The following is a 23954-nucleotide window of genomic DNA, read 5'->3' as shown; positions in this document are numbered from 1 at the left end:
GATATATGATCCCCAATATGAAACTCTCTGCTATACAACACCTGTACTCAACCTTTTTGGGGGGAGATAAAGGAGGCTCATGATACTATAATTTAGTAGGTAAATTCTTTCACTAGAACTCTTGAAAACTGCTACCACAGATACACTTTTCCTGTAATTAAGGATGCAAGATACGATAAGGCATTTGTTGTAGACTTTGGGGAGAACTGGTTCAACCTCATCAGAGCATATTTTAAGAGTCTAATAGGGATCAGGCCCACGCGCCTTTGAGGTGTATAGATTTGTTATGACATCACGAACATGAAGCGAGGTGACTTTAAGATTACCAAGCGTAATTTCTATCCGTAAAAGAAATTTGGGAGACAATGTTCTGCGGGGTTTTAAATAGATCTGGATGCGAACCACCGGGAAAGCGTGTTAGCGTTCCGTGAAAACAATTTCATGGTTGTTGAATAGTGGACAAATTGTTGATTACCTATTATTTACTACACTTATCTAGATTTTCCATAAATAGCGAGTTTAAAAGTTTCACATATAACACAAGCAAAGTGGAACGTTTTATCTTCATATTATTCTAAATAATAAAGAGAAAACAATCGCATATACAAATTTGATTTTTATGAGAAACGAAATGGAGGCTTAATCATTTTTTGCAATAAGATTTAGCCCTTGTGAGGCAATAGAAATAAATCAATTGTTATTGATAAAAAATAAATTGCATAATACACTCCCGGGCAACGCTGAGAAACTCTCCCCATATAAAACAGTTAAAACACCCTTCATAGTTTAGTGTTTAACGTTTACATTTTTCCTTTGCATTGCGTAACAAGAACCTAGGCGTTGAACATAACACTCTTCATAGCTTCATTAGTGTTTAACATTGCACATAAGTAAAAATATTACTAACATCAAAGTCACAGGTTTATAAAGAAATTAGTAAATATTTGTTATATTTTCTCTCATTTTTATCTCAACAAAAAAAACAGAAACAAATGATTTTTGCAATGGTATTTTCTTTATAACGTTTTCCCTAATAACTTGAGACTGAAACCCCGTTCTAATACGTATTTTTAGTTTTACCTTGTCTATCTTGATGCATTTTCACTTGACAGGGATTCAATCGTACTTACGTCATTTTTAGCATCGTTGTATTTATGTGAGGGGATTTTGTTTCGTTTGATTGTTTTTTTTCTGTATTTTTACGTTCCATCTCATTTTTTTTCTCTTGGGCTAGGAAACATTATAAAAAAAAATTCTCGACGTGCCAAAGAAGCCTAACGTTAATTGGAATGCATTTCTCTGAGGATTTCCGACATTTTAAGCAGATATTTCTGAAAATTAAGTATTGCAAAAATATGCGCACAAACGAGATTATCTAGCTTTTTTGGCTATCCTTATTTATATGCAACTTTTTCTTTCTCTAACACTTTCTCCCTCTCGACGTACGCACACACACACACACAAACACACACAAACACACACATACATATATATGTATATGTATATATATATGTATATGTATATATATATGTATATGTATATATATATACTTATAAATAATGACTTCAATTATTATTTTTACTCCATATATACACTAGTGTTTCATCCTTTCGGAATCATCAGTGCAGGAAGTTACAATTGCCCTTGCGCGTGCTATTCAAAGAACGCAACAAAGCAATCTCTATCTCCACTAGTAAGAGAAAACAACAGGTCCACCTTAATCACAACGATATTCAAATATATCTTGATTTTCCGGTCGTTTCGATGTGTGATATCCTCGTAAAAACTTATTTTTCAAATGCACAGAAATGATGCATGTCTTAATGAAGAGTCAGATTCCATCCCTCTCAGTGTATTTTAAACGTGCCCCTAGATACAAAACTGGAAATTTCTATGTAACGGTGTATTGTATATATATATATATATATATATATATATATATATATATATATATATATATATATATATATATAATTCTTTATGTAAATACAGTCATATCTTGCTACGATGTGCAAACCGTTTCAATCATATTTGATTTCATCAAGCAAGAAAAATTAAAATACAAAAATTAAAAAGGTTCCAAGTCTTTTAAAATATAGAGGAGAGAAATATTGCCATGACTGGCAATAAGCGAAAATTTAAGTTCTTATGGGTTTAGATTAATTACAAAAATCAAGTTTCTATTAAAAGAAGGAGGAATTCTTCAAAGCGGTAGTTTAAGAGAAAGGTTAGAGAACGTGGTAAGAGGGAGAGTGTTATATAATATTAAATATAGGAAAAAAGTTGAACAAAATTGGGTCAACTAGTCTGTCAATAAAAAATACGACGTATTTCATTCAAATTTTTATTTATTTATTTTTATTTTTATTTATTTTATTTTTTATTTCTTATTTTTATTTGTATCTATTGTTTGGAAATAAATGTTGAATTTTTTTTCTAATTTGTATCGGATTGGGTAATTAATTATTTAATTTATATTTTAATATTTAAAACAATAGATCTAAATAAAAATATAAGAAATTTTAAAAATAAAAATTGAAGATAAATAAATGAGTAAATAAATAATTGAATGAAAGACGTCGTATTTTTATCGACAGCCTAGTTGACCCTATTTAATTAAACATTTTTCTATAGTTGAAAAACTTTTAAATAATCTGAATTGAATCTTTTCTATTAGCGCCGTCTGTAACCATGACAACTGTTTTCACTCCCCTCTTCTATTTCTCCTTCTCTATTTTTTCACACCTCTTCTATATTATTATATTACTCCCTCCTTTTTACTACTTTCTGTAACCTTTCCCTTAAACTACCGCTTTTAACAATTCCTCCTTCTGTTAACGCTTCCTCTTTCTTTTAACAGAAACATTATTTTTGTAATTAATCTAAACCCATAAGAACTTTAATTTTTGTTATTGCTAGTCATAGCAATATTTCTCGCCCCTAAATTTGTAAAGGTCTTGAACCTTTTTAATTAATATATTTTAATTTTTCTTGCCTGACGAAATCAAATATGATGGAAACGGTGTGCACATCGTAGCAAATAAGACTGTATTTATATAAAGAAAGATTATAAAATGTGCTCTCTTTGAGCACTAACAACGCCCTTGGTTGAAATTGAATTATTCTTAATTTTTGGATATCTTCCTACCTTAAATATATATATATATATAATTATTTTTTTACTGTAATTATTTTTATATATATATTATTTATATATATATATATATACATATATATATATTATATATATATACATATATACATATACTTACGGTTTATATTTATTTATCTATATATAGAGAGATAAATATAAATTTATAAATATATATATATTTATATATATATATATATATATATATATATATATAGACATAACAGAAAAGAATAGCACGCATAGACATTATTTATTTCCATAAACATATAGTTTATAGAACAAAACAAAAAATAAATGGCCAAAAATGTAATACTTGATGTTGTCAATACTAGAACTCTCATGGCATGGTTCAGTTGACGAATATTATTTTAGGAATTTCTTTCCATGTCTTACGCAATAAGCCTAAAAGTTTATGTCTAGAAAATGTCTTCTTTTTTTTCTTTTTGCTTAGGTTCCACTCTGATATGTCCTAAAGGTTTCTAATTGGGTTCGTATTCGAGGACTGACTTAGCCATGGAAGTTTATTAATCCTATTTTGACTCAACCAATGTTATATCGCTTTAGCAGAGTGAGAAGGTATTCCATAGATAGGGAGTTAATTTAGTTTATTTCACTACTTTAGAATATTAGTAGGTGTCCTACATGTAATATTGAAAAGTATTTGGCGGAATTAATGTTTCTTTCGCATCCACCCAGGTCTGAGCGACCATCACTCCAAATTGCACACTATGCCATAACCGAGAAAACTCCATGTTTCAGCATTGGCCGCAGTGTTTTAAAGTCAAACTCATGTTAAGTAAGACCCCATACCCATACAATCGCACTATTGCGAAATAATATAAATCGTGACTCCTCAGAGAAAATGGCACTGGTTTTAAATGTAATATGTCTCTCCACCATCTGACGAGCTTATTTTTTTCCGCGCTTGATATTGACTACCATAGTCAGCTTGTGAAGATAACTAACAGCTGTTCTGGGAGTGATTATAGCTTGTGTTTCAATTTAAGACGCTTTGCACCCAAGGTTCATCTTCAAATGTTCTTATCACAAAACGCAACGTTCTTTCAGAAGGTCTGCGGCGACCAGGATAAAGATTTGTGAAAAAATTGTCCTCGCTTGTACATTGTACGATGACTCTATTACCTTAAGAATAGGTATTGAAAGATGTTTTGCTTATTTGCCTTGATTAAAAACACCTTCATATTGACCCACGATTCGTCCTCGCAAAAATGCTGATGCTCCTTTGTTCCGTGGCATGCTACATTTTTGTTAGATGAAATTTTAATGAGATTTTAAAAGTTATAATTATTTCAGCAATATTCTCATCTATAGATATAAATGAATATATATTTATCTCAGGAAAAATACTTATTTCAGTGTCTATTATTTTCTGGTATGTATATATATATATGTATGTATATATATATATATATATATATATATATATATATATATATATATAGCCGCACTGATGAGCTGCGAAACTGCGGAACAGTATTGTATGTGGATGACTATAATGTTCCCTATGTTGGTTTGATCATATTGGAAAGTGATACACAAACTGACATTAGCGTATTAAGCGACGCTCTTTGTGTAAATAAATCGAACGGAGGCATTTGGACTATGGCAAAATATCGTTTATTCATTACCCTCACATGAGCAGCCGTATAGCGTAATTGGTAAGAAGCGTTGGCTGTTATTTGGGCGGTCGGTTTTCGGTCCTAGCTTGAGGCAGTTGCCTGTCTAGCCGCACTGTATGTGGATGACTATATATATATATATATATATATATATATATATATATATATATATATATATATATATATATATAAAGTGATTTCCCCCTGAATTTGAAACTTACTTCTGTGGCTTTAAATGATCTTAAATGAAAAAGTGTTCATATGTTTAATATTCCCCTTTCTGTTTTTTTATTCATAAAGTAGATGTAACAGTGTAGAAGGATTATTTGTGATGGAAGAATTCATAATCGTACCCTATTTCCAAAAGAGGAAAGATATAACATATGAGAAATGTTTGGAATCAAGTCTCACCATGCGATTATTAAAGATTATTTATAACTTTAGTAGCAAATTTTAGTCTCAACTCCGTCAAAGCCAGCGGTTGTGGGGAGATACACACACTCACACACACAAACACGCACACAAACACACACACACACACATATATGATGAGCTGTGAAACAGCGAAACAGTACTGTATGTAGATGACTATATATATATATATATATATATATATATATATATATATTATGTTGCCGAGTTAATCGTGAAACCCTGTACTGAAGGTTCCAGAAATGATGAAACACTGGTGTCTGTAGGTATTTAATTATTATAGTAAAAAATGATTATGACAGCCGCTTGAAGAAACTCGTTTCTTATCGTTGAGTTCTTTCAGTTGAACCAAGTCGGCCAATTTAGCTCTCATGCACAGATCATCTTATAACGATTAGATCACAGTGTGGCTGACGCAAAGAACATTTCAAATTAAAATGTTTAAATTCAACGTTATTTCACGCGGTTAATGGTATTCGATTGGATACGGTATTTGCTAAACCAGCCAGAGATGGTTCGTGTTGCTGAGTTCGAATCTGTTGACTGGTGTTAATCATGAACCCCTGCACTGCCGATTTCCGAAAGGATGAACCACTAGTGTCTGTAGGTATTTAATTATTATAGAAAACATATGACAATATATATATACATTATATATATATATATATATATATATATATATAATGCAATCATAAAAGGAAGACGAAAATTCATGAATAAAACCTTTAAAATAAAGTCAACATTCAAAAAAAAGTTAAAGGGGTGAAGAGAAAAAATTCTAATCATCCCGTTTACTTTTTTAAACGTTGACTTTATTTTAAAGGTTTTAATCATGAATTTTTGCCTTCTTTTCATTATTGCATTATATAAATTTTGTACCCCTCAAAGAATCATGAAATGTATATATATATATATATATATATATATAGAGAGAGAGAGAGAGAGAGAGGAAGAGAAAGAGAGCGAGAGAAAGACAGAGAGAGAGGAAGAGAGGGAAAGAGAATTTTATATCTTGCTTCTATATCTGTTTGGGATTGGCTTATTAATATTGATACTAATATTTATATGGACATAAATTTTGCAGTATTATGCAATCTGTAATTTAGAGAGTATTTTAATTTCTGTTATTTTATATACATACAAGAAGTTATACTCGGCGTATTAAACGTAACGGTGTATTCCTTTTTAAAGAATGGGATATAAAAAAACAGAAAAAAAACAAGACATGTGCATGCGAGTATTATGTGTTATTTTTTCAAACAGTTCACTTCTTGTATGTAAAAAAATTACTCGAGCTAAGATCGAAACCAAAACTTGAAAACAGTATGCCGATTATCGTAAGCATTAGACAGCCATCTTTAAAATATATAAACAGTTGACAAATAAATAAAAATCCGATGATCCCCCCATGTATTAATTTTTTTTTAAATTTAGTCCTTTAGCCGCACTTTATTCCACGTGTCTAAATGCCTTATATGCTTAATTTCAAGATCGTAGATAAAAAATTCGTTTGATATATATCATGGGAAGTGTCTTCACAAACAAACATTCTCACTTGCACGCGCACACACACACACACACATACATACATACATATATATATATATATATACATATATATATATAAAATTTTAGTGATTCAATGAATTTAAAAATAACTATAATGGTAAATGGTGAAAGCGTTCAGGGAAATTCAGTTCGGAGTTTACCGTGCAATTTGGATGTAAATCTTATAACTTTTTCTTTAACTTCCCTTGCTCTATCACTATTAATTACTCATTCAATTTTTAATTATGATTTTCCATGTCTCACTGACTTTAGCAAATAAGGTGTATACTATTGTAGCTATTTTCTAATATTTTCTCTTCTGAAGAGATGTTAGACATCGAAACCCTATATGATAAGGAGTTAAAATATTTCTAAGTTATTCTTTGTCTTAAATAGAATAATAAAAATCTTTGATATGAAACTGAAACATTTCACGCCATAAATTTTTAAATTCATTGAATCACTAAAATTTTATTTATTTGCTCTATCTTGTATATTGAGCAATTCTAATTTAGGTGGGATAATACTTATAGAATGTTTCTGCCAGTAATGCTGTGTAAATCTTGTAACAAGTTTCCATACCAGCTGATTGTTTAATAATTTTATTCTAAAGTATATATATATATATATATATATATATATATATATATATATATATATATATATATACGGGGTGTCCATAAAGTTCGTGTGCACTTTTAAAAAATCATAATTTTATTCATATTTGCGATAGAAATAATCTGTAAAAAATGTTACAAAGTTTCATGTATCTTGTTTTAAGTATTGTTATTGAACAATTTTTCACCAAAAAATTCGTAACAATTTTTAGATAAGTAAAAAATAAGTAAAAAATATTTTCTTTTGTTTTTCAGAATCAATTTGATCTCATGGCTTCAATTGAGGAAAAAAGTAAACTGTGTCATTTGGTTGGCTGAATTGAAATCTATTATTGTTGTACAAAGAAAGTTTAGAATTGAATACAATAAAAAACCGCTTCATCGGAACACCATTGTTAAATGGATGAAACAATTTAAAGAGGCAGGCTCTCTCCATGATAAACCACGGTCTGGAAGGCCATGTGGCAAATGTTTTTCGTGAACTGCAAAATCGTATTACCCTTTGTATTGCTAATGATGGAGTGCATGTGGAAAGTTAAATAAAATTTCAATAAAAGCTTAAAAATATAGATTTACTTCTTTCAAATCCATTTTACAGATTATTTCTATTGCAAAGACAAATAAAGTTATACATTTTTTAAAGTGCACACCGACTTTATGGACACCCTGTATATATATATATATACATATATGTGTGTGTGTGTGTGTGTGTTTGATTTGAGTATACGCACTTCTAAATTTTCCTGTTCTCGAAGTTTTCTTCAGTGATGTTATTTGGCTTAGTTTATTGCGCGGTTTCGAATCTCTCAACATCATGCCGCTTTCCCAAAGCCGCCCCGCCAGAGCAGATCAGTCTCTAGCGGACCGTCCTTCTGTGGCCCGTAGTAAAACGCTGAACTTATTCTGTTGCCCCTTATTTAAAGTGTCGCAGAGGAGTTAATCTAGTTCGGACAAGGTGATAACGTATTCCTTTTTATTTTCCGAATTTCCTTTCTGTGTTTTCACTATACATTATTTAGTCGAAACAGATAAGCAAGATCTAAAATAACATAACGTAAAAACCTGTGCACATTTTTACGTAATAAATATAATACATGGATAAAAGAAATTTATATTACAACGAAAAATATATGTTACTTTAATATACTGCTGTATTCAACGACTCCGTATAATCGTTGTATTTCTCGTATACTTCTAAAACGTCTAAGGGGTTCTGTATTATAGAAATACAGAATAAAATAAACGCCCAATGTCGTTCACGTGTTGATTGACTATCACAGATTTTGACTAACATGTCAATAGATATGTACAACGAATACCAATACATTTTTGTAGTTATGATTAAATTTGGATGTTTTCATGTATTCACCATATGTTTGATTATTGAAATCTTTTGTTAATAACGGAAAATGAATATGATAAATAATTAAAGAGACGGCTCTAGTTCCTGTTGATATCGACAACTTATTTGTTATTATTCTTTTTTCTCATGTCAATCAATATTCCATAACATATCCATAAATAGATCAGGTAACATTATTCATCAATATGTCGATCAGTTTTTGTTTCGATACTTTGCGTCTCATTTATATATGCCTGTCCATATATATCAATTATATCTGAACATATTGCTAGAAACACACACACACACACACACACATATATATATATATATATATATAATTTCGGTTAATTGCAGAATTTTATTACTGCAGCTATAAAGGGAATATATTTTCTATATTTCTATACAGGACTAAAATTAAGAAAAGGAAAACGCTAGCCTACCTGTTTTGTAACCCTCTCAGTTCGTTTTACGCTAGAGTTTCCAAAGAGTGGAAAGTAAACTGCTCATGAAGAAGAACTCGTGTTATATATGCAAGAATGTGTTAAACACGCTTATAATGCCGAACTGAAAAACAGAATTACGCTGTTTAGGAGTAAGAGCTATCTCGAACGAACATTGATTGCCCATAGGATATTGAAAGAAAAAACTAGGTGACATTAATATATGCGATGAATGAGTCGATGATAAATATCATTAATTTTCTTGTTTTATAATTGCACTTATGCGTACTTTATTATTTAGTTAGATATATATAAGTAAAACTAGTTAAACACGAGAACATTTTTTCTTTTTTATAGTATTTTATTGTATTTAATTTTTTTCTATAATAAGCCTTTGTTATATTAAAAAACAAAAGTAACTGATTTACTCTAAGTGCTCAGTTGATGGTGAAGAAATGAATGTATTTAGCCAATTTTTCGATATTTGTTGACCTTCAAAACGATACTTATCTCGTAAAAACCCGACGCCTTCGTCAGAAGTTTTAGGCAGACATGCAAACATACATATATACATACATACATACATACATACGTTTATACATTGGTAACTCAATTCTCGACCCAAATCAATTTAAAAGCTTGCCTTATCTCTGAATACCATTTATGTAAAATTTCAAATGTTTAGACCAGAAATTTTCTGAGTATTTAGTAGAGACAACAGAGGTCAAATATTTTAAATTTTCATCCCTATTATGACCCCTTAACATTTATTGTTTTGTGCTCAAATCAAGTTATTAAGTTAAATCTATATCGAAGGAACCTATATTTAAAATTTCAATGCTTTATACCCAAAATTGGCGGAGGAGTTTGGTAGAGTTCTCAACGGTCAAATCCTTGAACTTTTACCCCTTAACAGCAAAATTTCTAGCCGGAAACAGATTACAAAGATTTCCCCAAGTCTCACTACACTGTATATCAAATTTCGAGTCTGTAAACTTAAAATTGACAGAGCTATTGCGTAGGGAAATGTACACAGACACACAGACACGTTCACTTTTATATTATATTAGCATGGGTGCCCGGCGTTGTCCGGGTATTTGAAGGTGCATGCTAAGCAAAAAAAAAAAAAAAGAAAACGGTCAATATTTTTAATTTTGACCCCTATTATGACCACTTAACATTTATTGTTTTGGGATCATATCAAGTTATTAAGTTAGATCCATGTCGAAGGAATCTATATCAAAAATTTCAAGTATTTAGACCAAAAATTGTCCAGAGGTTTGGTAGAGTTCTTAAATGCCAAATCATTAACTTTCACCCCTTCCTTATCAGCCAAATTTCTAGCCGAAAACCGATCAGATAGATTTTCCCAAATCTCAGTACCCTGTATATCAAATTAGAATCTGTAGACTCAAAATTGATAGAGTTATTGTGTAGGGAAATGTACACAGACACACAGACAGATAGACACACACAGACACGTTCACTTTTATAGATATACTAGCGTTTCAGCCCGGCGTTGCCCGGGTGTTTGGAGGTGTATGCTGAGCAAAACCAGAAAAAAAGGGTTAATGTGTTATACCTTTGACCCCTATGAGACCCCTTTAAATTTATTGTTTTGTGCTTAAATCGAGTTATTAAGTTAGATCCATGTCCGAGGAACCCATATCTAAAAGTTCAAGTGTGCATACCGAAAATTGGCGGATAGGTTTGGTGGAGTTCTCAATGGTCAAATCGTTAAACTTTGACCTTTTAACAGCCAAATATCTGGCCGAAAAGAGAGCAAATCGATTTTTCCCAATCTCAGTACCCGGTATACCAAATTTCGAGTCTGTAGACTAAACATTCACAGAGTAATTGCGTTGGGAAATGTACACAGTCGGACAGATACACAGACACACAGACAGACACATAGGCAGACAGACACGTTCACCTTAATAGATATACAGATAGACTAGCAGTTCCGCCCTGCTTTGCTCGGGCCCTAGGTACTGTTAATAATGTTATCTGCATATGTATGTATTAAAAAGTGTGAATATGTAAAGTAATGCATTTCTGTATAATAGTCTTCCTTAACTACCATAGAGAAAAGACAGACAGACTTTTTTTTTTTTTACTTTTATAGGTATATAGGTAGACAGATAGATAGATAGGATGCAATTTATATTAATGATTTTAAAAGTATTAAAAAAGACTCATGCGCCACCACCGAGAATCGAAATCAAAACGTTCAGCTCACGATTTATTTTGCCTCTGCCGTCAATGACCTATGAAAAGATTTTTACTGCAGTGCTAAAAATTAAAACATGAACCAATAGCTACTACGTTATGCATTCCTATTGCCGGCGTTCGGTTTTCATCTGGCAAATTTCATTTTTTTTTAAATTAAATTTCAAACTTTTGCACAAATTTTTCCGGGCTAAAACCCAAATATAAAGTTTTGCATTGATTCAAATAGCTTATATATGAAGCTTCATGTATGTAGTCCAAAAACTCTATGAGGAGCTTAGTAGGTAAAATTTGTTAAACAAACATATTTACGTATACATAAATATATATGGAAACAATTTTGTGTTTACTATAAAGTTTTTACGCAAATATTATGCAAGTATAAATGATGTAAAATATCTGAATGAATATAATTATACGTAATAGTTAACAAAAGATGATATATATATATATATATATATATATATATATATATATATATATATATATATATATTAGCATTTAAGCCCGACATTGCCCGGGTGTTTGGAGGTGTATGTTGAGCAAAAAAAGTGGTAGTAGGAAGGCAGGCTCGAACTAATACCGCAAAGGAGGAAAAGAGCGGGGGAAAAACTTGATGTCTTTGCTGTTACCATCAAACAGGAAGTGACGTATGTGTAAATTAACGCTAGAAAATCGAAAGTAGAGGATAAGTTTCGAAAATATCGGCGAAAAAAGCGATCCCCTGCAGATAACTGCCCAGTTTAAAGTGAAGAAATTAGTGTTTTTAGCCAATTATTCAATATTTGTCGTATATATATATATATATATATATATATATATATATATATATATATATATATAAACATGTGATAGAATGCTAAACATATTTTATGTGATGTGTCAAAATAATAGAACGGTGTAGAAGTTCTACGGCATCCAGCTCATATTATATGTTTTCTTTATCTGACTACGATATAGCACTTTGTGAAGACCTGCCAATTTAAATATTCGTTAAGTATTGAACTAGTGTAAGAATTATTTCGATTCGAATCCGATGATCAATACATTTACGCAATCAAAAAAGTAAACAGGATTATGCTTAAGACTTGGGAAGAAAGCCTTGAAGATGATAGGTTTTTATTTTTTAGAGTAATAATCGTTTCGTATCAGGTGCAGAAGAATGAATCATTATTTTTATACGTCAAATTTTTTTAATTGATGAATAATTAATGTCCCTATATTTTACATCATATTCGAACTCCTATTTCTTTATGTGGTCATTCTTATTGATGTAATTACTGCCGAGCGTCAAACTATGGTTCAATATTCACGTAAGTGCACATTGTTGGCATGAAGGTTAAAATGAGCAAGCATGTGCCAAACCCATTGCATCCATAGTGAACATTTATTTAAAATTTATAACATGCAGTTATTTATACTCATCATCAGACTCAAAATGTCTAACGTTAGCAGTATGTTCAGTCATGAACATGTACTTATTGAAACGTTACAAATGTTAAATCAGTTTCCGCTTGCGCATGCGTAGTTCTCATTTGAAAGCTAATCATGTGCGAGTACAATTGTTCCAAATTAAACAATTACAATCAAGTTGTCAACTGTAATTTCCTCCATTAAGTCAATATGTAATTCTCACAGCTTTGGGTATTACCACTGTTTCCTCTTAATTTTCCAATTAACAGGTAGTCTTTGTATTTAATGACGTTAATATGCATGTGTTTATATACTTTCAGGATGAAAAAAATCAAGTTTTAGTCACAAATGTCTGGCTCGATCAGGTAAGTCTATATTATTTTGCATTTGTAATATGATTAACTTATATTTACAGCGAAGCATATATGCGTGGTATGCTGGAATCTAAAGAGATCTGTTTTTTTTAGAACTGGTAATGAGACGAGCGAGAAATTTATTATATATTTTCACTAAGTGCGGCCTGCAGTTTAAATTTACGAGGATCTGCGAAACTAGAAGTATGATGTAATAGAAGTAGAATTGTTAGAACGAAAAACTCAGAAAGACAATGTAGACTATGTGTCAAGAGTTGAATTACCAAACTGCAAAATATATGTAGTCAGCAAACAAACGCTATGGGGGATATTAAAATATACATAGATGAAGTGGATTTTTGAAGAACATCAACAAGCGCCTGCATTTTTAGCATGCAGATAAATGATAAAGGTAGAAACTAGAGGTTAACGAGTCCTTTGGGTTATAGAAATATTACTGAGTAAACAAGTCAAGCAAGAAGACAAACACAGTAATAATCCTGATGAAGGAAAACGGCTTTGAAATAGATTGATTTTTTTTTTTTTTTTTACTCATGTTCACCTCTTACAAAGCATATCGCCACTTGAACGTAAGGGGCTACTATGTGAGGCCACGTCTAGGAAAGATTAACAAGATATTTGTTTATGTTACATTTAAGCTTCTGCATATCAGTACATCCAGGGAAGCAGGAAGTAGGAAGGGAATTCAAAAGTCTAGCTGTTCGAGGGAAGAAACTATTAGAATAGAAAGCTTTCTGGCATTTAGGGACAACAACAGTGAAGGGGTGAGATCTTATTACTAAGCGGGTTTGTCGAGGATATGTACGTCGAGGGGGCACAAGTGAAACGAGATCATCAGAATACGTTCCATTTAAATATTTGTAAAAAAGGCAGAGTGATGCAACATTACGGCGATGGGAAAGGGACTGGCGCTTGGTTGATAAAGTGTACCGATTAGATTGACAACTCTTTTTTGAACTTTATCTAAGAGGGAGAGACTAGTGGTAGATGCACCAGCCCAGATGTGGCAAAAATCCTCCATGCATGGGTGAATCGTTGCTTTGTAGAGGTACAGAATACTCTCAGGTGTAAGTAGTCTTCTTGCTGGAGAGAGAGAACCCACTTTCTTTAAAGCAGCCTTTGCAATGCCCTTTATGTAGTTATTTCAGTGTATATTGCCTGCAAAAGTTATGCCGAGGAGTTTGAAGGTAGAATTCTCAGGTAAGGTGCTATTTATCATGTATATAGAGGGTTGGAGAGGCGTCTTGTAATTGTTAAAGGAGAGCAGCTTAGTTTTACTAGCATTGAATATTACTATCCGTTTGCGGCCCCATTCCACAATAGTCTGGAGGTCATTTTCTAACGATTCTGCCATTGTCTTAGATTTATGTACAGCTGTCCTTCAATCATGCATATTATAAAGCGTAGTATCATCAGCAAATATATCCATCTCGGACACAATATTATCACGGAGGTCGTTTATGAATATCAGGAATGATAATGGTCTAAGGATCAACCCATGAGGCACTCCCTCATTAATGTTATGCTGCTTGGATGCACGTCCGTTAATGACAACATGTATGCTTCTATTGGCTAAGAAGGGTCTAATTATATTTAGTATACGTCCAGTTATATCATACGATTTCATTTTCATAAATATTTTTAAATATTTGTAAAAAAGGCACAGTGATGCAACATTGCGGCGATGGGAAAGGGGCTGGCGCTTGGTTGATAAAGTGTACCGATTAGATTGACAACTCTTTTTTGAACTTTATCTAAGAGGGAGAGACTAGTGGTAGATGCACCAGCCCAGATGTGGCAAAAATTCTCCATGCATGGCTTTAGATATATCAAGAGCTACAGCCCTGGCTTCCCCTCCTTATCCAGTACATGCTCAAGAGGTTTAGAGATGGCTGTTAAAATATCTGCAGTAAAACGACATTGCCTGAATCCATACTGTTTGTCAAAGAGAAGATTTGCTTTTGCGAGGGTGTGAACTAGGGCTTGATTAATTTAGATCTGAAAGATTTTAGCGAAGAGTGAGGGGAGACTACTGGGTCGGTAATTGAGAGGACCTGTTCCTTAGTCAGAACTGTTGTCCACTAGTACCACAGAGGCTATCTTCTAACTACTAGGGAAGCAAGAATCAGCAAGACATTTATTGTAGAGCTTGGAAAGTATGGGGGATAGCTCGGCTGCACCTTTCTACCTTAGTAAAGCAGGGATAAGATCAGGCCCACACGCCTTGGAGGTGTCTAAATTGTTTTATGATATCACTGACGTAAGAAGGGGTTATTTTTACATCAGCTAATGTGGCTTCAGTCCGCATAGGAATATTTGGGAGTTTTTTGTTGGCTCTAAGGTGGAGTTGGAGGCGAATCGCCAGGCAAGCAGTTCTGTTTTCTCCATTGCTTCTGGTTGTTGCTCAGTGGGGGAATTACTGATTGCCTTTTATTCACCACTATTATGGATTTTCCAGAAATCACGAGTTCTTATCTTTTGTTATTCAATGCGTTCCCTGATTGTTTCAGCAAGATTTCTTTTGGCTGTTGATATTTCACTCTTACAATGATTTCGAGCATCTACAACTTTCTGCCTTTTTGTATTTGAAATTGTATGATTATAATATAATTCCATTATTATTTCAAAATGACGTACTGTAAGCAAACTATATGGTACTTAAAGCTTCTCTGCCTATTTTCGGAATTTAATCATGTCAAAACACACTTTATTTCCTTTTGGCGGATTGATTGTTCCTGTTTCTTCTGATGAGTTAAGGGCATACTAGATTCACTGATTGACATAATAATTAAGTGATCGATTTTGCGCTATGAAACAGATACTGTCAAGAATTGAAAATGTTAAAGGAATAAATTATAACATGGTCAACATCATGAACTTTGGGATGTAGTCTTTGTCATTTATTCACTATATTGTTCTGTAATTAAATTTAGCTTCTTAAATAAGGATTGGTATATATTATAAGAAAACATATTTCCACAGAAATATATATATATATATATATATATATATATATATATATATATCACTTTTGCGAGAGAATGGATAATCTCTTTAAGGACGGCTGATCGTGTAATTTTGAAGCAATGGTTATTTAACGTGGCATTACCGTTAATAACTGTGTCGCTTCAGTTCACACCTCTCTTGGACTACTTCGCCGTTTTGTATCGTCGCGAAGGCACATACATACAAAAAAAATAAATCCGATTCGGCGTCTTTTTTAAATTGCAAATGAAATGCATTTATTCGTGGTTCTTTCAATACAACGTATTTCATTATTTTTTCAAAGTCTTTTCGCACACACGTGCTTTTTTTATAAAAGTCACTGTCGCCAACATCCAACGCCGCCTTCATCCAGCTCTTTCTTGCCTTTGACTTTCACACGTCTATATTGCCCGGTCGCACTTTGTTTCTCTTTCGACTATGTGAAGTATTTTCTCATTTTCATTCGTGAGGCAAGCTCGTCTACACTTGTTAATTAGTATACGCGCTTTAACCGCTACAGTTGCCAATATTTTTGCTGGGCAGTTATCCTTCGGTTACTGCTGCTGATTTTTGCACACGAGCTCGTACTGCCATATTAAAAAAAAGATCTTACATTTAAAACGATTAAATCGTGCATATAAATTTGACATTTGAAATCATGTTTTATATGCCTATGAACGTAAAATGACATTACATTTACAAGAACAGTAAGCTTGTCATTTGAGTTCAATTCAAATCTTAAACAAAAGTAGACACATGCAGTTTTTTTCCGTGGCTTAATAATTTCAAATCAATAAAAATGTTTGGTTTATTTTATTCTTTATTACCTTTCTGTTCATCCATTAACAAAGTAGGAATAAGAAAATGTCTTCCGTCGACAGGTATATATATATATATATATATATATATATATATATATATATATATATTGAACTTTCTTAACTAATTTCTAAATGTAATATCCATGTCTATTGTCTCTGATCAATAGAAAACGCATTTGAACTTGTTCAGACAATCAAGTTCAATTCCCTGTGTAAATATGTTACGTCAAATGCATGTCTCTTTCTGTCTCTAATATGCGCATATTTTCATTAACTCCGTAGACGTGTCACACAGACGTTGTATGTGTGTGCCATCTGGCGTCTAGTTGTTTTGTTCCGCTGGAGTACAGCTACTGCGCAGTGCGGCACGGTGGAGTATATCCATATCGAAACTGAACCATCTGTAAAAAGTTGAATAGCGACAGCAAGTCATAGGAATGTGCTCTGTATAAACCTCTAGGCTTCTCCATGCCTCCCTCCATTTTCGCTATCATTTCTCAATTACATACATATTTCTGATTGCAACTTTAAACTTACCTCCGTTGTTTGCTTTTTAAATAGAAAGATCATGGACTCTAAACGCGTGCTTTATGCCAAATTCATAGTTGAATACGGTTACATTTGTGTTTTATTTTTCTTCAATATTAAAACTTTTTATCCCTATTAATCCCTATTGAGCTGATAACATAAAACTTAGTTCGCAAAATCTATACAAAATTTGAGTTAAACTGATTAGCATAACAAAATAATTCAGTTAAGGTAAGTACTATCTGTGTTGCTTACATAAGATTATCAGTTAAAATATATTGTATGACGGAAATTATTAGTTCGCAAGGTGTCTAAGTGCAACATGCTAGTCTAATTCGCAAGTCTAATTCGCAACATGCTAATATAAGTGGTAATCGTAACAATAAGTACCAATCACTCATTTTAATGTGAAATATTTACATCACTAGTTTTTGTTGGTTTTGATTTTTGGAATAATATGTGATGAGGCTTCATAACTTCTGCATTTATTCTTTTTCCACATTATTATTCTCATCTTCACAGTTGTTGTTGTTGTTGTTGTTGTTGTTGTTGTTTCGCCACGTTTCGGCCAACCTACCCTCTGGCCTTCTTTAACTGGTTAACTGTGACAGGACAAAGATTCTGGAACTTATCTCCAGTAATTACTGCCTTCTATAGTTGTTGTCTCATTACGTTTTGACCCACTAATCTGCTGGTTTGCCTGGGTAAGATTGAAGCCTCTATCTTCAGACAATGCTCCCCTGGAGCCGCTGTTGCATAGTCTGTCTCTATGTAACAATTTATCTGTTTATCGCTAACGTGTGTACAATCATGTATGTTGCACTTCTACGATGAGTTGCTAATAAATATATAGACTCCAGCTTGTTTCAGCCGTTTGACAGTCAAACCCAGAGACGGTTTCATAACAAAAGCCTTTTTATTTAATTATTATTTTGCCTTCAGTGGTCATCTGACGTATTGAGCAAGTGAAAAGATGAAGCTGAGGGTTGACGTACTAACGATGTAACAATCGTGTATCATTCTCCGTTTCTCTTTCTTCGTTCTCTTTGTTCATCTACCCTTTTGCTTTTATTGCTATCATCCTTTTTGTTTCATCAGAGGTCAAAATATGTGAACAAGTCCGACATGGTATTTTCATTGTTCTCTGAGTTACATTATATGTGTCAAAGTCCGACATGGTGTTTCTTTGTTCTCTGCTTACCTATTCTTTTATCTAACACTGTAGAGACTCAACGCCATTATCTACTGCGCCACGGATCCCGACGGACGACGAGGGTTGAATTTCAAAGCCAGAGAATTAGTTGGCTGAAAAGTGATGAAAAAATTACAACTATGAAGGTGACAATAACAGTCCGCAAAAAGAATGAATGCACTAACATTATTGTATAACTTGTTTGCCATAACTATATATATGTGTGTGTGTGTGTGTGTGTGTGTGTGTGTGTGTCTATAAAACAGGGCATTTGATGACAATCATTAAATTGCATTCTTATATGTGAATATAATTGTGCAAATGTTGCTCTTATTTTAATGTAAATAATATATGAAAAAATGTTGTTGGAGAATCACATTAAAGATTAGATTGTAAAGATAAAACAATATTTTTACATTGAGATAACATCTACCATATTGAGGGAAAATAAATATTTATAATACTAAACACATGCATCATCATTCGACTCCATTACGAAAATTGTTTTTCTTTGTATTGTGACTTCTATTTATTCTCATGCAGTATTCGATTTTGAAAACTACCGATTTGAAAAGCCAAGGAAAAAAATGCATAAATGAATACATTATTGAATAGAACCCCGCAGAGAGAAACACAATAGTGTTTCTCTTTTTCACATTCAATGTGACGTCAAATGATGTATAAAATCAAATGAAAAAGTAGTTTTCTTTTCTCTGTACATTATCCTACGTTCACGTCGAAGTCAAGTAAGAATATTCTTTACTTAGTTTCTTTGGTTATTGTCAGCATGATCTCAAGATAAAATTTGTGTTGACAATATTCATTGTCGTGTATTTATTTTTTAATCCGTAATAGGAAAATAAAAGGGGCGCACAATGGCTTTCATCTCATCCGGCTGTATGAATAACTAATGAATTTTACGACGCTGTTTATAGGTTGAAAGGTCAACATCCGGGTGAAATAGGGAGAATGACTGTGTGATCGGTTATTAAATTATTTTCATCATGGTCATGTAGCCATATTCACAATATCGAAATATGTGTATATAATATTGAATACTTATAGTACGAAAACTGAACCTATTTAAAACAGTTAAGTATATTTTTTTGTAAATTAAAAAAATATAAATATATCCCGGACTTTATGATTATTAAAAGATTTGTCATTAAATATATATATATATATATATATAATAGCTGTACACGGCCACGCGTTTCTGTGGCTCAGTCTGGTTAACGCAAGTATCAGATTGATTTTTATCGCTCACACACGTTCACACACGCGCACACTATTTGATAATAGTCAGAAATTGACAGGTTAAAGGCTTCAAAATCACACATGAGGATATTTTGAAGTATTTATACTGTCAATTACTGGTTATGATTAAAGGTTAAAGTTAAGAATTATAGTTCTATTTGAAATGTTTCGGCAATTTCGTGGACGCTACTATAGTATTCGTGCAATTTAAAAAAAAAAAGTTTCAGATAAAATTCTGTCATTGTCTGATTGTATTAATATTAGTTATTTATTTAACTTGTTTTCCTAACTTGTTTTCTTTGCGTAATTTTTTTATGCCATTTCCGGGACTCAGCTACAGTATCCGTGTAATCATTTTTTTCCATTAAAAAATAGTACGGAAACCTAAGAACAAAAATGATATTTAGCGTATAAAAAATTTAGCCAATCGTACTGAAACTCACAAACGCACACACGCACACACGCACACACGCCCACACACACGAACACAAAAACACGACTGTCAGAAGCACAGTAAGATAAGTGTATAAGAACAATTGACATCTACGATATGGTAAGAAAAGATGTTTTTGTTTATAAACATCAACGATTTATTTAAACAAAAAAGATGTATTTAGTGTAAAAAAAGAAGTCAATCGCGGGCACACACGCACACACGCATACACGCACACACGCACACACACACACACAAACGTAAACAAAAACACGACTGTAAGATCGTGTAAAACCGATGCTCAAAAACAGCTACATAAGTGTATAAGAACAATAAACATCTACGTAAAATAAAAATAATTATTGGCTTAGAAATATCTACGACTTATTTGAACAAAAAAATTTTATAGCGTAAAAAAATATTAGGCAATTGTACATGCACAAACAAAAACACAAAAATAAAAGCGTGCCTGTAAGGACGTGTAAATAAGATGCAGAAAAACAGCATGTGGACGTAAGTGAATAAGAAAAGTATACATCTCCGATATATTTCATGTAAAATAACAAATATTTTGCTAAAGAAAATGTAGAGAAGTGACGCCATGTTTGAATGTTCGTTTATTCCAAAAATATAGGATTCCTAAATATGGGGATGTTCAGCGCTCAGCTAATCAGAAAAGAACGGATTTTGTCAAGGGAGCCGTTGTTATTTATGAAGAGAGAAAGGGGAAGATTATAGTATCTCTATGAGATTTTGATTCAGTTACGAAAGTGTGTAAATACCATACCTATATAAGGTGTGTATTTACTCAGGTTGTTGACTGGTGGCGGAAAGAGGGCTTGATGTTTACAGGAAAAAAATAGGAACTTCTTTCACTAAATATGGTGCCTTTGCGATGATAGTACTCCTAGTATGCAATGACGCATTTTATTATAACGACTAAATGTATCTAAAATGGCGTTCTAAAATTACATAAGATAGCGGCTTATAGACTAGACATAATCAATGTGTATGTGGCATCTGTTGTTGCAAACTTACGGTACTTTGGTCCATAGGGGGAATTTCCACACTCAAAGTATATATATATATATATATATATATATATATATATATATATATATATATATATATGAATTTAAAATTTGTGATTTGAAAAAGTTAAATTTCTAATATAGAAATGTTATTGTATGCAAGACAAAGAATACAGTATAGTAAAATATATTTCCTTAACCCATGAGTTTTACATGTGTATACATCTCCTCGACGATAAATATTAGCAAATAGTACAAAAGGTTTGCACTTGATTTGCTATAGGTAATACACATAGAAAATTAAATTAAATCTTTTTTAACGTTTTATAATCATTTTAGCTACATGGAATTAAGGAAATTGCATATTGATGCTGCAAAAAAAAAGGATATTGAACTTCAAATCGAAAGTGCATGCTAAATCCTGTAATGGAAGTTCTTAGTATTCGGCAGGTAAAAATTATATATATACTAGACTACTCGTAACCAGTTGGGTCAGTATATTATATTAGCTATGGAATTAATGTATGAGCGTGACACTTGTGACGTAAAGAACATAGTTTTGTGTGACATAACAGAAACATTTCTATGAAAGTATATTAAAATGAAAAAGAATATAGATAGATTTCTATGATTCGTTCTGTTTATTATAATTGATTATTTTTGCAAAAAAAAATAGAGTTACTGAATTATAAGTGTTGGCCATACTTATAGGTAAATCTGCACTAAACAGATACCATAATACTTATTATAGTTTAATTCAAATTTTGATATATCTGCTTTTTTTTACATCGTTAATTTCTGTATGTAACATTATTATGGTTGGATTTATGGAGATTTTTTTTGTTTCCCGTCGATGGTTATTATCCAAAACTTAAACTAGTATTTATAGCACCATTTTCAAGTATTTTTTTAATGAGGAACAGTTTTGAAACTCACATATCTATTATATCTATAAATTTGGGAATAATGTGAAGGCATTTCTCAACCTATATACTCTACGAATTTTTGATTAACATTCTTAAAAGTTTGTATATAGCATATTCAGACATGTGAAAAAAATTTTAATCAGTTTTTATTTGGAAAACAAAGATCTGGTACGGGTTAAAATTGAAATATTTTTATGTGAGTGGGGTTATCGGATTTTTATTTCTTTCTCACAAATGCGAATGGGTGAATTGTTCACAGGGCAGATTCCTTATGCGAAGAATAAGTAGGTTTGAAAGCACTTTTTAAAGGCCGTGTCTAGCTGGCCTAATTATGATCGCACTTAACTTACTGTCTTTACTTGGTTGCTTGGTTGTTTTTGTTTTACGGCATATCAACCCTTTTCAGGTTATTTAATGCCGAATCCAGTTATTTTGAAGAACATTTTTTTAATAGAATATATTTGTTTTTTGCAAGTCAGTTTCTATTTAGCCCATAGTTGGGACTCTAACAGGTACTACCACTCCGGGTCAGAGTGGACCTGGGAGCAATGACAATTAAAGGGTGGCTCCACACTCCCCAGAGCCCGCAAGCTGGGGCCTCACCACTGGATATAGTTTAAGGTCATATCCAGGACCTACTGTCTTTAGGTTTGGTGTTACGGTCTAAGCTCGCGTATTTTTGTACTGACAAGAAGTGAAGTGTTTAGAAAAAGCATAATACTAGCAACGCATGTTTCAGTTCCTTTCTGTTTTTTTACTTCATGTTTGAAGTGTTTAGAAAAAGCATAATACTAGCAACTCATGTTTCAGTTCCTTTCTGTTTTTTTACTTCATGTTTGAAGGATTTTAATGTTATGTTAAATACCCACAGTAGCTCTGCTCATAATAAATATAATTAATATAATATGTATGCGTATTTTACGACCAGGCAGCACCTTGCGGCCTTCTAGTATGAAAATAAAACGGCTTAATGTTTGACTTAACTGACATATAATATTATGAATGCTGCATATATTCTATAAAATTCTAAAAATCTAAGCTCGAAGAAATAAATTATTTCCAATATTCGCTTTCTGTTTGGAAACATATATGTGCTTCTTGATATAATAACTTTTGCTTCTTTCTTTATGAAGGTTATTTTCACCTTACACACAATGTCAACGCTATCGTTCAATTTGACAGCTACTGTAATTGTTAATGCTGTCCCAAGTGAAATCAATTCTTTCCTTCAATATTAAATTTACAGATCATTAAACATTTCAGCGATTCACATTCTCCGCTGAGGATTAGAAATCGGCAAATCTGAATCTAATCAAGCAATCATTATGAATTTATTTACCGAAGCTGCGGTAAATACGGGGTGTATTTTGTATCATTTAGCTTATGCAAATATACGTCCTCTAAGGTAGTAACCCTTTAAAAAAAAGAGGTTCTCTTATTTCTGGCCGCATGCGGCTTTAATATAGCGCGGAGAGGTATACGTAAACGCATGAAAAATGCATTAAAAATGACGTCATTGGAAAAGAAAAAAGAATATAAAACGAGAAAAAGGGCGATCATCTTATTGACATGAAGAAAGTTTGAGATCA

The 23954-nt window shown here is 32.3% G+C and overlaps 1 protein-coding gene across 1 annotated transcript in view; it reads left to right on the top strand.

Annotated features, from left to right (window-relative positions):
- The window catches only part of LOC145266993 (neuronal acetylcholine receptor subunit alpha-10-like), a 790101-nt gene that overhangs the window by 590575 nt on the left and 175572 nt on the right, over window positions 1-23954 (top strand). The window contains exon 3 of the mRNA XM_080122852.1: window positions 13139-13183. Coding sequence (XP_079978978.1) covers window positions 13139-13183 — 45 coding nt within the window. The remainder of the gene's footprint in view (window positions 1-13138; window positions 13184-23954) is intronic.

This window comes from Euprymna scolopes, chromosome 4 (assembly GCF_053919585.1).
Source record: "Euprymna scolopes isolate OS-2025 chromosome 4, ASM5391958v1, whole genome shotgun sequence".
Lineage (NCBI taxonomy): Eukaryota > Metazoa > Mollusca > Cephalopoda > Sepiida > Sepiolidae > Euprymna > Euprymna scolopes.
Note: the sequence above shows the minus strand (reverse complement) of the source record. Positions and strands in the feature narration are given on the sequence as shown.